General features: G+C 37.0%; 1 protein-coding gene across 1 annotated transcript; it reads right to left on the bottom strand.

Moving 5' to 3' along the window:
* Window positions 1-2,940: 2,940 nt before the first annotated feature.
* Window positions 2,941-14,635, bottom strand: LOC120535763 (extracellular calcium-sensing receptor-like). The gene is made up of 8 exons (XM_039763851.1): window positions 14,558-14,635; window positions 14,298-14,449; window positions 13,431-13,589; window positions 12,586-12,877; window positions 10,506-11,315; window positions 10,166-10,393; window positions 8,792-8,915; window positions 2,941-3,857 (listed from the first exon to the last, which is right to left on the bottom strand). Exons 1-8 carry the CDS (start codon window positions 14,633-14,635, stop codon window positions 2,941-2,943), a joined length of 2,760 nt encoding a protein of 919 aa, XP_039619785.1.
* Window positions 14,636-16,082: the final 1,447 nt, after the last annotated feature.

Below are 16,082 nucleotides of genomic sequence, written 5' to 3'. Positions count from 1 at the left end.
ATCCTCTGTTGCATCACTCACAACTGAAATCCCAACTGCTACTGGAAGCAACATCGGCACAAGAACTGTGTGTTCATGTTCATGAAATGGGTTTCCATGTCTGAGCAGCTGCACACAAGCCTAAAATCACCATATGTGGAGTAGTGTAACAAACGCTGCCACAGGACTCTGGAGTAGTGCAAATGTGTTATATGGAGGGATGAATCATGCTTTCTTATCTGAAAGCCTGATGAGTGAATTTGCGGTTGGTGGATGCCAGGAGAACATTAATTTCTACAACACATAATGCCTACTGCAAAGTGTGGTGGAGGAGGGATAATGGTCTGTGGCTGTTTTTCAGAGTTGGAGTTAGACCGCTTGGTTCCAATGAAAGTTACTTTTAATGCGACAGCCACCAAAGACATTTTAGACAATTGTGCACTTCCAGCTTTGTGGCAACAGTTAGGAGAGGCATCTGGCCAAACAGTGTATTCAGAACTAATTTATTGTCTATCATACCTTTAAATAGTGATGGTTCAAGGTTGAATAGTATGCTCATTTTCTGATTTTCTTAGAGCAACTCTGTTTTATGTGGGAATCAACCTTTCTCAGTCTCATTATGAGCTTTAGGGACTACAAAATACTCAGTTATTCAATTGGAATAAGCACCTTAAGATGTGTAAAGAAGTGCATTCACCTTCAGCCTTGCCAGTTCTTGTCAGGTTGAAAGACTGTGAAATGGCAGCCATTATTGTGCATTATCATGGACTTCTTACTTCCAGGGACTATCAAGCTTTTCACTGTTGATATAACTTGTCCTGTGGTAACCATCCGTGTTGTTCCATCAATTTCTTTAAGGTTATACTGTATAACCATTTTCATTTCATACACAGCTTTGCAGAGCTTTCCATTTCCTTTCTGACAGAACATTTTGGCAATCAGGCCACAGTGTTCTCCATCCCACATTTCCTGTTCACTTTCAGTTTTCCATGAGATCTCAATTCACACAAATGTATTAGCAGCAGCATGGCATTTTACAAGATGTATACAAAAAAAAAACACTTGTTATAGGTACTGTGAAGCCCCCCTGATTCACAAGAGTTAAACTGAGAATTTCACCTCTACAATATACTACTCGTCTGAACTTAATGGAAAGCACAGTCTAGTATGTGTCTAAGCAAAGAAAACTATGAACCAATATACTGTATAAGAAGTCTTTAATAGATGACTGCCCATACAGGGAAATATTTAACATTGGTTTAGAGCATCACATTTAAAAGATACATTTTTGATAGGTACATTTCATCAGTTGTAGCTAGGTAAAGCATCATGTCAATGTGAGGAATGCTCTATCCTAACCTTCAGGATCTGTTACTGTGGTCTTATTTCTGGCTTTGCTGGATCTATCCAGTATACTGTGAGCTTCACTAGTACTTCATAATTGAAAAGTACTTTTGTCATAGGTTTCATTTAACATTAAGCATTTTTTTTTTGCTTTAGTCATTAATGAATTCAGAATTGTCTAGCCATAGTAAGACCTTTGTGAGGGATGAACTGGCATCCCAGGCTGTATGACCCCACTCCTGTACCTGGCCAGGAGGCCTTGATAACAGAAGGTCAGGAAGGGAGTGACAATATCTCCTTTCTGTGCCAGGACCCAGATGTTTTAGGACACTAGAGTGGCTACATTGGACCTGGCGCCCCAACAGCCACTGAATGACACCTGGGATGGACTTGGAAAATGGGAAGGCCAGCATAAGTGCATGGCTGCTTGCTACTGGCAGAGCGTCCTCCTTTACACTGGCTGGCAGCATGCTCATCTGGCAAGGCTCATTATGGATGCCTGCAAGGCAGCATAGGAGTTGTGATCTCATGGGCCTGCCCTGTCGGGTTCTGTGAGGGATGCTGGGGAAGCTCTCAGATGATAACGATACAAGGACCATTGTGACCCTGTCTGACATGGAATTGCTTCATGGAGGCAACAGATTAAGCATCAGAAGTTCTCCCAGGTCCAGAGTTAAAAGATAGCCTTCCACTCAGCTCAGGCGTTGGACTCGGGAAAGGAGGCAGACAACACTCCATTGAGAAAAATGGAGGAAAATGTAAAAAGCAAATGGAGTGACTTGGTGGTATTATTGGGATATACTATGTTATGTGAGAGCCAAAACAACACTGAGAGAGGGAAGCTTCTAAAAGGTACATTTATTGGTAAATAAATATGCTGGATCTGAATCCAGCACACTGTGTGTGTAGTTGTGCTTCGGGTATTGGGTGCTGGTCCACCCCCTAGTGGCCACAACTTGCACATTATTGTGTAGTATTAACACTTATTGTATTTTTGATGAGCCAATAGGAGAACATGGAGTAAAGGTCTGAGGTCACATCAGTGATTTACTGTGACATATGTAGACTTCCAGAAGGATGACCCACATTAGGTGAAGAAACAAGTTTAGTGATATTTCATAGCTGAGGGTAAGTCTGCAATCCCAGGAAGCATGAATTGCCTTACAGCTCAATGTGCTTGTTCCAGCCTTGATGTGAATATGAACATTTCCCTACTGTCTGTGTGAGTTCTTCTGAGGTACCCCAGGTTTCCTGCACATGCGAAATACATGCCAATGTTGACTTTGCATTGTTTTTGCCATGCAAATCTAGGTTTTCTCTCTTTCAGCTTGTTGAAGAATTAGATTTTAGGCTAATTGGAAGCACTAAACTGGTCAGATATGATTGACATTTGACAAATGAGATTTACATCTTTTTTTAGGTTTACATCAAATGCAAAATTTGAAATTGCTCCTTAAAAAGCCAAGTTGGACGCTGTATTGAAATAATGCAAAATGACATAAATGTCTCAAAAGATTATGGGGCTAATGCTACATAAGAACCTAGGACTGAGTGTGAATCTGTAGGTCCTGCTGCCAATGCAAAATATTGAAAAACACGGTGATCACAAGGGTCACTCTAAATTTTTGCAGAGCTGATAGACCTACCCATTACATGCTTTTTTGTGTTTGTCTCTGGCCTAAGTAAAATTATATAGCATTTAGGAGCAAATATACATAACAGTACGCCAAAACTGGAAGATAAAATTGCAAATACTTCCACTGCCACAGTGTACTTTCCTGGAGAGCTAAGGTAAGCTGGTATAAATGTTATCCACACAGCGCAAAAAATTAACATGCTAAAAGTTATATATTTTGCTTCATTAAAATTATCAGGTAACTTCCTGCCTATAAATGCTAAAATGAAGCACATAATGGAGAGGAATCCAATATAACCCAGTACAAAGCAAAAAGCAGCCACCGATCCCAAATTACATTCAAAAATTATACGGTTTTTAAAATATTTTGCATTTTCTGATGGGAAAGGGGGTGAAATTGCAATCCAAAGAATACAGATTATTATTTGAATAAAAGTGAAGAAAAATACACTTAGCCTCTGTTGCAAGGGCCCAAAACACTTCATGATGTTGTGACCTGGAAGGGTTGATTTAAATGCCATTATAACAACCAACGTCTTCCCCAAAACACAAGAAATGCAAAGAACAAATGTGATTCCAAAGGCTGCATGCTTGAGCTTACAAGACCAGTGAGATGGTTCACCGATGAACAAAAAGGAGCAGAGAAAACAAAGGAGTAAAGAAAACAGCAAAAGAAAGCTGATTTCTGAATTATTAGCTCGCACAATGGGGGTGCTTCGAAAGTGAAAGAAAACTGCCGCCACAAACACAGTCAAGCAGGCACCAGCAACCCCAAGAGCACTTAGTATAATTCCCATCATTTCGCTGAAGGAGAGATATTCCACTGCTTTTGGAAGGCATGTGTTTTTCATGGAATTCGGCCAGTGATTCCACGGGCATCTAATGCAATCTATGGAGTCTAAGAAAACATCAAAAAGAGAGAGCCTGACAAATTGTATCAGTTAGTTTGCTATTTTATATCTTCTGACAATTGATTTTAACAAGTTGAAGTAAAACATAAAAGTAAGCTCATTGAAGCAAAATATTTATCTATAATAAAAAGACACATGCTACTCTGCTGTAAAAATTGTATCCCACAGAAAAAGATCATATGCACAGCATAGATATTTACTGTACTGAAATAATTTAAAAATAAATACACTGATAGTGACAATTTGCTTCATTTTTTTTGGAATGAGAACTGCCTCAGAACTTGTCCTCTTCTCTCCACAAGCCAGGATACTCCAAGAGAGGTCAACCCAAAGCTGGTGTAACTTAGCGCCACTCAAGGAGGTTATGCAGGTGAATACCTCTATCCAAGGGGTATAAACGAAGATGAGAGAATGTAGTGTGCCTTTCTTTTTTGTTTAAGATGCTGTTTTGGGAAGCAAATAAGGTACTAAGACTACAATAAATCCAAACCACAGTGCCAAAATAAAATTACCACGATGGCAGGTTTTAAAAGCTTACTATGCAGCTGAGTCTAACAAGGCTCTTAAACAGCAAGAGGAGTCCTTTTGCTATAGTCATGACAGTTCCCATTCATACAAAGCTGAATACACACTTAGAAAAACTCCAGCAGCTCTACTTAGGTCTTAGAACATCTAACAGTAATAGTTAAATGTTTGTTTTTAGGACTCCCTTAAAGATGTTCTAAGGTTCCTTAGTTTTGTGAGTATGAAATGAAGTAAGCAAAAAACACGTAATCTACCACATTAGTGAAGAAGACAAGTATGTTAAAAATAGGACTATATTAAAAATTGATGCACCTGCAAGTTCTTATTTTTTGATTTTAAAAATACTGCACGTTGTGAAGGGGTGAGTAGCTTCTCCAAGTAGAGCAAATTGAGTACCACAAGTTATTGTTTACAAGCAAGTGTAGCAGTGATTGACAGACAAGTCTTTGCAGCAGCAGCTGCAGGCCATGGTGATTAGGTGAGAGGTTAGTTATTGGTGGCTGTTTGGCTCCGTCCCAAACCCTTCTACTTTGAACTGCACCTTGCAATAACCAAAATAATAAGATTGCAAATGTAAATGATGAAATGAAGCTCGTGTCCATGGTTGCTGAGTGGACTGTACATAACAGAATGAAAAGTTCTGTAAAACATGTGAACCTTAGAATAGAATCTGATTGAAAGGAACCAAATGAGCATGACCCAAGAAGACATCTTATTGTTATATCTTGATTGTCCAGGGTGCATTTAGGAATTTCCCAGGAAAAGCTAGAAAAGGTTTCAGAGAACAGAGTTGACTGGTGTATCCCTCTTAATATGATAGCAATTTTACCTTCACCAGCAAATATGAATATAAACTAAAGTAAAGATGTAGGGGAACGGTTTATTGGTGCCTTCTTATGTACAAAAAGGTAGAACAGTGCCAGGTTTGGGGTTATAGGGGCTATGTTTGACATTTTTCAAGGGCCTCTTTTATAATTAAACAAAAAAAAAAAGACTATAAATACTGTTATTGACAAACCAAAGAGTCATATTTGCTCATCATTTCTATGATAATAAAAATACATTCTTTACTCACTGACATGTTTAATGTGTAAAAATAATAATAAAAAAATATATTGAAAATGTAAATACATTTTTGCTTTATTTTTCATCTTACTATGTACATCAAAAATTACTCTTGTTTTTTAGCACTGATCTTAAAGAATCTAGAACAAATTCCATGAAAATGCATTTTCATATTTTTAATGCAAAATATATGGTCATCGCTGAATTGTAAGAGTATGCCCACACAGAAAAACATCACTTAAGCCTTTGCTGCTGCAAGATCTTTTGTTACTGCAGTCACAATTTGCTTTACCAGAGATACAGTGCTGAACTTGTTGGTGTGATGTGCTTTACTTGACCTTTATTGCACTTTAGTGAATACTGAATTTTGAATTGGTTTTCAGATTCAGTCCTGAAAAGAACAGTAAGGACAGGCTTTTATTCCAGTTCTTTTGTTCTCCTACCTTAAAACGTCTCTGAAAAAATGTGCACCTAAACCTCATATACAGTATTTCTTCATTTTTTTTTAACTATTAACTTGGACAGCCTGATTACTTAGTTAATTGTCATCTTCCATATTATCTATGCCTAATTTGCTTAAATATTTGATAGGTTTTTTTTGTTGTTAATCAGTCAGCAATTTGATTGTTCAGTATTTATGACTCTAAAATAATCATAGGAAAACCAGCATAAAAGGACACTAAAGCATCTTCATGTTGGTCATTCTTTATAAAGTTTATTGTGTTCTAATTGATTTCGAGCTTAGGCACTATGTTTGAATTACAGTATTTACCATATCAGCAATGACAAGAGGCAGAGCCAGGAGCTGCTGGGGGATCAATGCCCATTTCCCTGAGGGAGGTTACTGAGATAGTTAAGCAGCTCTGCAGTGGCAAAGCCCCGGAGGCAGATGAGATCTGCCCAGAAATGCTGAAGGCTCTGGATATTGGTGGGCTGTCAAGGCTGACATGCCTTTTCAATGTTGCATGGTCATTGGGAGCTGTGCCTCTGGCAGACTGGAGAGTTGGTCCCCTTTTTTAAAAGAGGGGACAAGGGATGTGCTCCAACTATTAGGTGACCACACTACTCAGTCTCCCTGGAAAATCTTATGTCAGGGTACTAGAAAAGAGTCCCTGCCCAGACGTGAAACTTCAGATCCAGGAGCAATGAGGATTCCGTCCAGGCCGTGGATCAGCTCTTTACCCTTATGAGGATTCTGGAGGGATATGGTGGTACACACAATCACTCTACATGTGTTTTGTCGACAGACTAGGTGTATTATTGTGTTCCATGTAGAATTCTGTGCAGGGTTGCTGTATAAACACCACCAGAGCTGTACTTTGTCTCCTATTCTGTTTGTGGTTTTCATGGACAGAAAATCAAGGCACAGCTTGGGAGGGAAGGGTGTCTAGTTCAGTGGCCTTAGATTTGCAGATGGTAAAATGGTAAATGGCCTGTATTTGATATAGCGCCTAACTAGAGTTCAAGAACCCCCCTAGGCGCTTTACAACACAACAGTCATTCACCCATTCACACACACATTCATACGCTGGTGATGATAAGCTACTATGTAGCCACAGCTGCCCTGGGGCACACTGACAGAAATGAGGCTGCCGAACACTGGCGCCACCAATCCTTCCGACCACCACCAGCAGGCAAGGTAGGTTAAGTGTCTTGCCCAAGGACACAACAGCTGCATTCTCATGCCGGGAGCCAGGATCGAACCTGCGACCCTCCGATTGCCAGATGACATGGTTCTGTTGGTTTCATCAGGCTGTGAACTGTAGCACACACTGGAACGATTTGTGACTGAGGGTGAAGTGGCAGGAATGAGGATCAGCAACTCCAAATCTAAGGCCATGGTCTTCAGTAGGAAAAAGGTGGAATGTCCTCTGTGAGTAGCAAGTGAATTACTCCCTCAAGTGGAGAAGTTTACGTTTTTTCGAGGACTTGTTCATAAGTGAGGGGAAAAGGGATGGTGAGATTGACAGACAGATTGGAACAGCGAGCACAGTTATGTGGTCGCTATACCAGTCAGAAGTGGTGAAGAAGGAGCTCACTCAGAATTTGAAGCACTCGATTTACCAGTTGATCTATGTTCCTACCCTTACCTATGATCATGTACTGTAAAACCGAAAGAATGAGCTCACGGGTGCAAGTGGTTAAATTGAGCTTTCTCTGCAGGGTGCCTGGGCTCTCCCTTAAAGAGAAGGTGAGAAATGTAGACGTCCAGGAGGGGCTTAAAGTAGAGCTGCTGACCTTCCGCATCGAGAGGAGCCAATTGTGGTTCGGACATCTGATATGGATGCCTCCCTGTGGAAGATTAATGGGCACAACGAGTTGGGCGGAAAACCCAGGGCTCGATGGGAGGATCATATATCCCAAATGGTCTGAGAACACCTTGGAATCCCACAGTACAAGTTGTCAAGTGTGGATAGGGAGGACGTATGCACTGATAAGACTGTTGTCCCTGCAACCCGGCTTTAGATAAGAGGTAGAAAAAGGATGGATGGATGAATGAATCAATGAATGTGTTATGAAATTCAATCATTCTTTCCCATACTTAATTTGGGCAGGAATTTTCATTTCAACAGAAACAAAATATGGTAACTTTGATGATTAACTGAGAATTGTTAATGTTTTTAGTTTATGCAGTTTATGAAAGTGAACTTCATCAAAGTCCAGTTGAAATAGGTCCAAAATATATTTTAAACAAGATGTGCAAGTCTCAGAAAATGGCTAAAGGTGAACTGCATGCTAAGGCAAATGCATGCACTTGCTTCATTAACAATACTTATTTTAAGGAAAACGAATGATAACAGCTGGAAGTAAGATTACTTTGTTTACACTGAGGAAATAGTCACAAATTCCGAAAGACCATCTTTGGGGAATCTTTGGGGAATTATTATGAACTATATAATACTGTGATTTACTGTTATTGTATGCTAGTCTATGTCTTGTAATTATCTTTTGAAATTTAACAGGTAATGTAAAATACATGTACTGTAGTTTACACTTTCATATATTTGTGCACATAAATATATTTAGTTTAATTATGACTCGCATCCCTGATATTAATCAGTACAAATGACAAAGCAGAAAACTTTTCATTGAAATGTAGGCAGCCAAATATCAAACACTGAGGCTATCCATGTACTGAGAACTATATCCTTTTATATTAATACTCCACCACAAACCTCATGATGATCGCAACCATTATTTACATTTCAATTGATCAGACAGTCTTTTTATATTGTGGCATCATTCATGTTGTGTATTATTATAGAAAGATTTATATTAAAGCAAAAAATAAGGAAAGAAACAAACTATGAAACAGCAAACAAGAACTTGCCTGTTGAATTGCTGATTTCATCCTGTGCGCAAGGAACACAGTCAAAGCAGCAGATTGGTTCACCTTCTCTAGTTGCTTTTCTTGTTCCTGGTGGACAACTTTCGCTACACGAGGACGTTATTACCTAGAAAGGATTTAAATTAACTCCAGGTGACAGGGATAACAGATAAATAAGAACAGATTCAGAACAGTACTTTAAATACATACTGTATGTTAGTTTTGATTTACCTAATACAATGCTCCTGAGAAACATAATGGACATAAAGAGTACAAAGTAATGATAACTGAGTTACATGTGTCTTAGTTGAGTTAATCTACATCACACATTCCATCAAGCCATCGATGACATTCAGATTTCAAATACAGCTATTTTTCCTATATTATCTAATAATGTAGGAATTGAAATCATTATGATAATTTTTTCATTAAGATATTTTTAGCAACTATCTATATAGAGTATATCTATAGACGAGTATATCTACTCTATATACAGTATATAAAAAAGATTACCAAAATTGTGCAACTTTTTCATGAGTTGTTTTCAAGCAATGCTCACTTTTCTTTAAAACCGTATATCATATACTATTCATGCATACAGTATATCATTTATTTCGTCTTCATTAGGAGAATACAACAATGATATTATCATGTCAGTACAACCAATTTAAAGTGTACACATCAAACAAAATGCTTTATACAATATGTATCTGCTCTGCTAAGATCAGTAGTAGTTCAGTGTGTTAGCAGTTGACAAATAAAGCTTAAGTAATGGCACACACAAATTGTAAAACTGCAAAACATTCAATTACTGACAAAATCATGACTGGTGATCATTCAGGAGAAGTCAGATTCATTCCACATATTAAGCTAGATACTGTAAATATTTCACATCTTGTACAGGCAATTTCAAATAGTTTTAGCATGTGCTATATCTATAAATAAATCTCAGAATCAGAGTTTTGACCATGTTGGAATATACTCATGGACCGACAGCGACCATAGGCAGCAAGCGGGGTGTCTCATACAATTATGCTATTGTTACACTTTTCTGAAACAAATGAACAAAAAAGCTATGACTGAGTCTAACTTCCATAATTAAATCGAGGTTAGTGATGTCAAAAGGCTCCTGCATTTTTAGTGCAAAGTTTCTTTAATATGTTAGCTATTGTTTGCATGACAGATTTTACATTACAAAACTACAATTTGGTAGGATTATCTAGTAGAATTTTTCAAACATACAAAATACAATATACATTTTCACACATCCTAATTTTTGTCACAGTGTGATGTTGCTGTTAATGTGAACGTCTGATCATTCTCATGGATTATGTAATGCACACTGTCCACCCCAATCCCCACCAGCAATCATCTTACCTTTTTTTGCCCTCCATTCCAAATGATGTTATCTTCATTAATTGTAAGCTCGTAGCCTTCCTCAGCAGAGCCATCATAGAACCCAATGTCTACATACTGCACGTCACCATTAATGTCTAGCTGCCAATTGATTATATCATAGGAAGGACGTGGATCACCATTATGGTCAAACTGTATTTCATCACCTGTTTTTATTTTAAATTGAACTTCTTTCAAGCTGTGTGTAACCTTTAGAAGTTAAATAAATAATATTTAGCATTTTTATAGTGAAAACAGAATATTTGTAACTTTTAAGATGTTAAATGAAATGTATCATATACATGCTGCACAGATTACATACCTTCCAAGGCTTTATTTCTTTAACACTATGACATATTTTTGTATTGTTTTCACAAAACAGTACATTATGAAGCGCATGAGCAATTGCATACACCGCTTTGTATGTATTATAAGTAATTCTCAACTGAGAGACATCTGTATAAATATTTGTGACCGACTGTAAACTTTCAAAGCCTGTGCATTTTCTGTCTGGGTATGGAAGCGTGTTATAGTTCTGGGATGCCAATGTGCATTTAAAGGTGGTTTCCCAAAACTCCTTGATGTACACATTTCCAGGATAGTCAGCAGGATGGATTCTAAGAAGGAAATCTTTAATTCCTTTAATGGTGCTTCTTTGAATCCCAAGTCCTAGTAAACCCCCAAGAGTTCCAAACATTTCCTTGGTTGACAGGAGTCCAGCAGTGGCCCAACTCTCGCTAGCCAGCCATACAATTCCTGTCACATTTTGTTTAAGCAGTTCATTTGCCAATATGTACATATCAATCTCAGTAGCAAAAACCAGAATCACTTTTGCTTTAGATTTTTTGATAAGTTCAATATGTTCTTGTATTTTGCCTTTAGTATAAACAGCTGGAAAATATTCAGCAAAAGCAATGCAGGCATCAATCTTTTTAATTTCCTCTAAAAAAGACTGAATTCCAAAATGGCCATATGCATCATCTGAGCCAAATGCTCCAATCCATGTCCAGCCAAAGTGTTTTACTACTTTCACCCAAGCTTGTACTTGAAAGTAATCACTGGGTATGGTCCGAAAAAATGTAGGAAACTCATGTTTGTCACTTAAGCATGCACAAGAAGAGAAATAACTTATCTGTAATGTATAGAAAACATCTCCATAAGAAGTCATCACATTTTATACTTTTTATTTTCTGTCTGCAGCATACATCTATCTATTTAGATGTGCTGTATTTTAATAAAACATTTAATCTGACTTTCACCCTTCAACTATATACATTATAAAACAAAGAAAATGTTATTGTATTTATGGAGTTGCCCCTAACTAAATCCACAATCATAGTGTTCATAGCCTAAATGTTAATAATCCAACACATGTATTTTTGTTTTACTTCAGTATGTTCAAAGAAAATACCATTTAGTTTGAAGGTAATTATTAAACAAACATAATGAATGGAAGAGTATAGGATTTAACAATCGACTAGGCTTAACAACAGAATGAATAGTGGATTCAGTCAGTCAGACTCTCTTTCTGATAAAACTGTGAAGAACATCTAGTGCATTTCCAGTACTGATTATGAGCAGATACTGTATACATCTTAGTGAGCGTACTTACTAAAACACTGACAACAGAATCCCTTCTTTTAGGGCATTATCATTGTTTGGCCAACTTCATTTAGCTTAGCTGTGTGCAACGGGATCTGCAATAACTGTACAGTTTTTCTCCTTGGCATTATTAAAAGTATTTTCTTTATTTCCTGTTTATTTTGTCACCGTATCAGTAATTAATGACAATGTCCCCATTGCTCAGCTGGTTATTTCATAATGGCTAGTAAAGACATAGCTTATGAAACACTGCATAAAATATTCAAAGAGCATCTATTATAAGAAGTAAAATTCTGATTAATGAGGAGCACAACTAACATGTTGGTGAATTATTCACTAACCGGTTCTAAAAGTCCTCTTAGTATTGTAACCAAAAATTATAAGCCATATGAAAATTATTTTGATATATTTTATCTTTTGCATTAAAATATAGATCATTAATATAATTAGGGTTAGGGTTAGTTTCTGAACCCGCATTCCTGGCTGACCTTACATGAGTCAGTGCTTAAAGAGAACATAATCAACAAAGGGCAGAATGAATGATTACTTTTGATTTTATATGTGGCCTTTTTGTAGAGCATAAAAAATATCAAAATATGCATCATAAAGCACATTTGCTTGCTGAATTTAACAATAGAATTATTAAAAAAATGTAATTAGCACACATTATGAAAATGATACCTAATGCAGCATTCAGTCAATTAATGTTAACAAAAATAATAGCAATTTATAAAAGAGTATCACTTGAGCTGCTTAGCAGAGAATTTCCTCACTCCTTCTCTAACAGCAGTGCATCTTACCTGTGGTATCCCAAAAGAGCCCAGAATTCTTGCTATTGTAATGGACTGAGTTGACCCGGAGCAGCCAATCACAGCAACAACCGATCGATCTTTGCATGTGGAATTAAGAGTGCTTATGTCTTCTTCTCCATTGACCAGACTTAAAGTTGCTCTCAGGGCCTCTGGTGGATTGGCACAGGAGTCATGGATCTTATAGCCCAGTGTAATATTTGGCAGAAGATATTCATCTTGATTTATTTCTTCAATTGCAAAAATCATTCCTTGTGCCCATCGAAAAGCCCTTAAGTTAAATCTTTAGAGGATAAATGTAATCAATGCAGAAAGCATGTGCATTTACTGTATTTCATTGTACATTCACATTTAAGCACTGCTTGCATGTAAAGATTTTCTATACTCTCTCACTTACACTGCTGGGGCTGAGTAGTGTCCTAATTTAAATGACTTTTATTAGTAAATCTCTTTGCTGATCATGAAGACTGATCATGAAGCAGTTAATATTAAAATTGTTACAATTATTTAAAAGGTATTACATTATTTTATGCCCTTTAATACGTTGTTGCATTATTTTCAAATAGTTACCAATCATTCTTTTTAATAATAAGCATACACAGTCTTTAAACTTTTACTTGGCTGTTCAGCCCCATACAAAATGCCCTAACAATGAATCAAAAGGTTCAATTTTAAGTGTTACTTTTCAACACGCACGAACAATCAATAAGTCCACGAAAATTACTGAAAATATAACAATTCTAGAACTTTTTGAACAGACATATAAAAGGATATATGTTACTTTTATTACAAAAAGATGACCTCATCTGATAATTTGTTTTATTATCTAGACTTACCCAACACATCCAGGATTCAGAGGGCCTGCACTGTAAGATGCTTCAGGGGTAGCTCCTTTGTAATGAAGTGTAAAAATACCACCAAATGTAATATCTCCATCCTTTGCTAGTGCTGATGAAGGGAACTTTCCCCAGAGTTGGCAGGACAAGTGTGTCCCTCTGATTAAAAGGAATATGAAAAATATAACTCTCATAACACTACTTGCAATGAGCAGAGAAGGAATTAGTTCTCTTGATTGCTGTGAATCCCAATTTATAAATGTGCCCCCTCCCCCAGCTTACCATGAAATTTATCAAGAAAGATTGTATTATACAACTCAGTCTCCAGAGATATTAAAGAGACTCTTCAGATGGGTATTTTTAGCCTTTGTCTTATATCAGTTTATTCATTTCTATATTATATATTAAAGGAGAATAAAAATAAAATTCAGTTTACTGTAAAATTTAAAAATAACTTGTAATAAATATTTAACTTTTCTTTTCCGTCTGAAGCAAGATAATCATGCTATGCAAGTATTGCTAGTGAACAAGGGGTTCAGACATATTGCTTACTCCTATACAGCTTGAGTGGGAGTCAATAAATGTTGTGGAAAATCAAATAACTACAATGCTGGTCATCTGTCACTGACCATTACTTCTTTTCTAATTGGTATTTTCTTTTATTTTAAACCCCATATTATATGTACAGATTTTCTTTATTATGACTTCATCTGTTTACCACTAGAGGTTTTGTGCTTTTAAATTTTTAATTATGTCACTACTTAACTTTTTCTTAAGCAGGTGCACTGCATATTACCATCTTGTTTTAACTCTAAAACTCTATTCAGAAAATGTGACTGATTATATTTTTTACATGAAATACAATACCTCCTATTGCCACCACAATGAACAGCACTGAACACTGGTGCCCAGGTGTGAATGGCTGCTTGTCTCCTCCTTGTAACATCCTTGGTGCTTGTTATTGCTACTGCTATTGACAATATTGAACATTGCTGCCAAAGTATCTCTTCTGCAGACAGCTAAAATATAATCACTGAGTAAGTGCCACAGTTATAATCACTCATATTGTCTCTCTTTGCCTGATGAAGAAAATTATAGACAATCGTAATGAAAGTGTATCAACTCACTTGCAATGGCATCAGTATATTTTTCACACAAGCAGCTCCATCTGCAATGTGCCATTTTGTGTGCTCTCCTTTCTCCATCTCAAATTGATGCTGGCTGTGTACTTTGTATACACCTGGCACACATTGTGCAGAACTACATTATGTGTTATAAGTAAGGGCAGAACATAACCATTAACAAAATATTATTTCCAATGAAATGTTGCAGAGCTTTAAATCAGTGTAATTCAAGGAAGACTAGTGTCAAGATTTTAATTGTTGACACAACACAAGAGATTTTCATGTAGGTGGACACAAATTAAGAGCTGACACAATGCCTGTTAAGGGGATGCACATGGGAGCTGCTTACAGACTCCAGAAATGCATGCTTACTGCTAATGTGGACAGTTTTATAATCAGTCCACCATGCTGTTTGCTGTATATCTACCTATTCAAAGGAGTATGTAAGTATGGTTGTAATATTTCTAAACTTCTGTATAGAAACACTTTATATTTCCAGTTGATCGAAAAGTGTTGTTTTAATGATTGAATGCTCAAGTCGTTTAATGATAAACTGCAGATGTAATAAAAATATAAGGTAACTGTGTAAATCGTCACCATTTTGTGTGCTAACTAAAATGCCAAAAAACTGTGCTGACTACTGACATGGACTGTTTTGCAGTAAGCCTACAATATATGCCACTTGCCGTTTATACATATTTACATAGCCACTGCCACGCATGTGTGCATGGGGGACAGCTTAAGGGCTCTGTTGACTGTTATTACCCACCCCTCCAGGGGTTGGCGCTGCGCTCTAATGCCTTTTTTCTTCCTCCCTCTTCAGACCGGATGATTGACAGCTGTAACATCTCTGATGTTACTTGCAGTTTCCAGCCGCCTGGACCCGCCTCTTCCTGCCTGAAGGGCATATGACCAGAAGTTTGGCCATTTTGAAATCAGTCCACTGTGGAACTCCTGTCTGAAAAGATGTTGTTTGCAATTACTACTTGTTTTCTTTGCATTACTGCATTCCAAGTATATGGGGTCACTGGGTGTACCCCAACTTTTTATTGTGGTCTGTCTAACCTCTTACACCACCTAATATATTAATATGGATGTAAATTTTTAAACTATTACAATTTTTTTTCATGTGCCCAATTGATTGAAATGTGTTGTTTTGCTTTTTATTAATAAATAATAATACTCAAGCATTTTCCTGCCAAGCAGCAACACGACCCTCAAATATATTCTTTTGGAAATGAAAAAGTATTCTAACATTTGTAGTCAAAATATATGTAAACAAGAAGATGTATGCCAAGAAATCATTTATTTTTATGTTTTTTCAATCTGTTTTAGGCTATCAATAGTTTTTAGGGTTAGAAACACTAGTGAGACAAAAGGATTCAGGCACCACTTGGCAAAGACTCAATGGTTATAGTACTTAAAAATGTGTGCCGCTTTTAGTCTTAATTTGTTTTACCCAGTATGCCATGGAGATGTAGTGCCATTTCATCACTCACATCCAAAACATTTACATGTTAAGTTAAAT

This window comes from Polypterus senegalus, chromosome 1 (assembly GCF_016835505.1).
Source record: "Polypterus senegalus isolate Bchr_013 chromosome 1, ASM1683550v1, whole genome shotgun sequence".
In the NCBI taxonomy this organism is placed as follows: domain Eukaryota; kingdom Metazoa; phylum Chordata; class Cladistia; order Polypteriformes; family Polypteridae; genus Polypterus; species Polypterus senegalus.
This window is presented reverse-complemented; position numbering and strand designations above follow the sequence as displayed.

Coding starts and splice junctions, on each gene's coding strand:
- LOC120535763 (XM_039763851.1), bottom strand. CDS start 14,635: ATGGAGAAAGGAGAGCACACAAAATGGCACATTGCAGATGGAGCTGCT. Junction 13,590..14,297: donor CATTGTGGTGGCAATAGGAG/GTATTGTATTTC, acceptor CCTTTTAATCAG/AGGGACACACTTGTCCTGCC. Junction 12,878..13,430: donor CTGAATCCTGGATGTGTTGG/GTAAGTCTAGAT, acceptor TATCCTCTAAAG/ATTTAACTTAAGGGCTTTTC.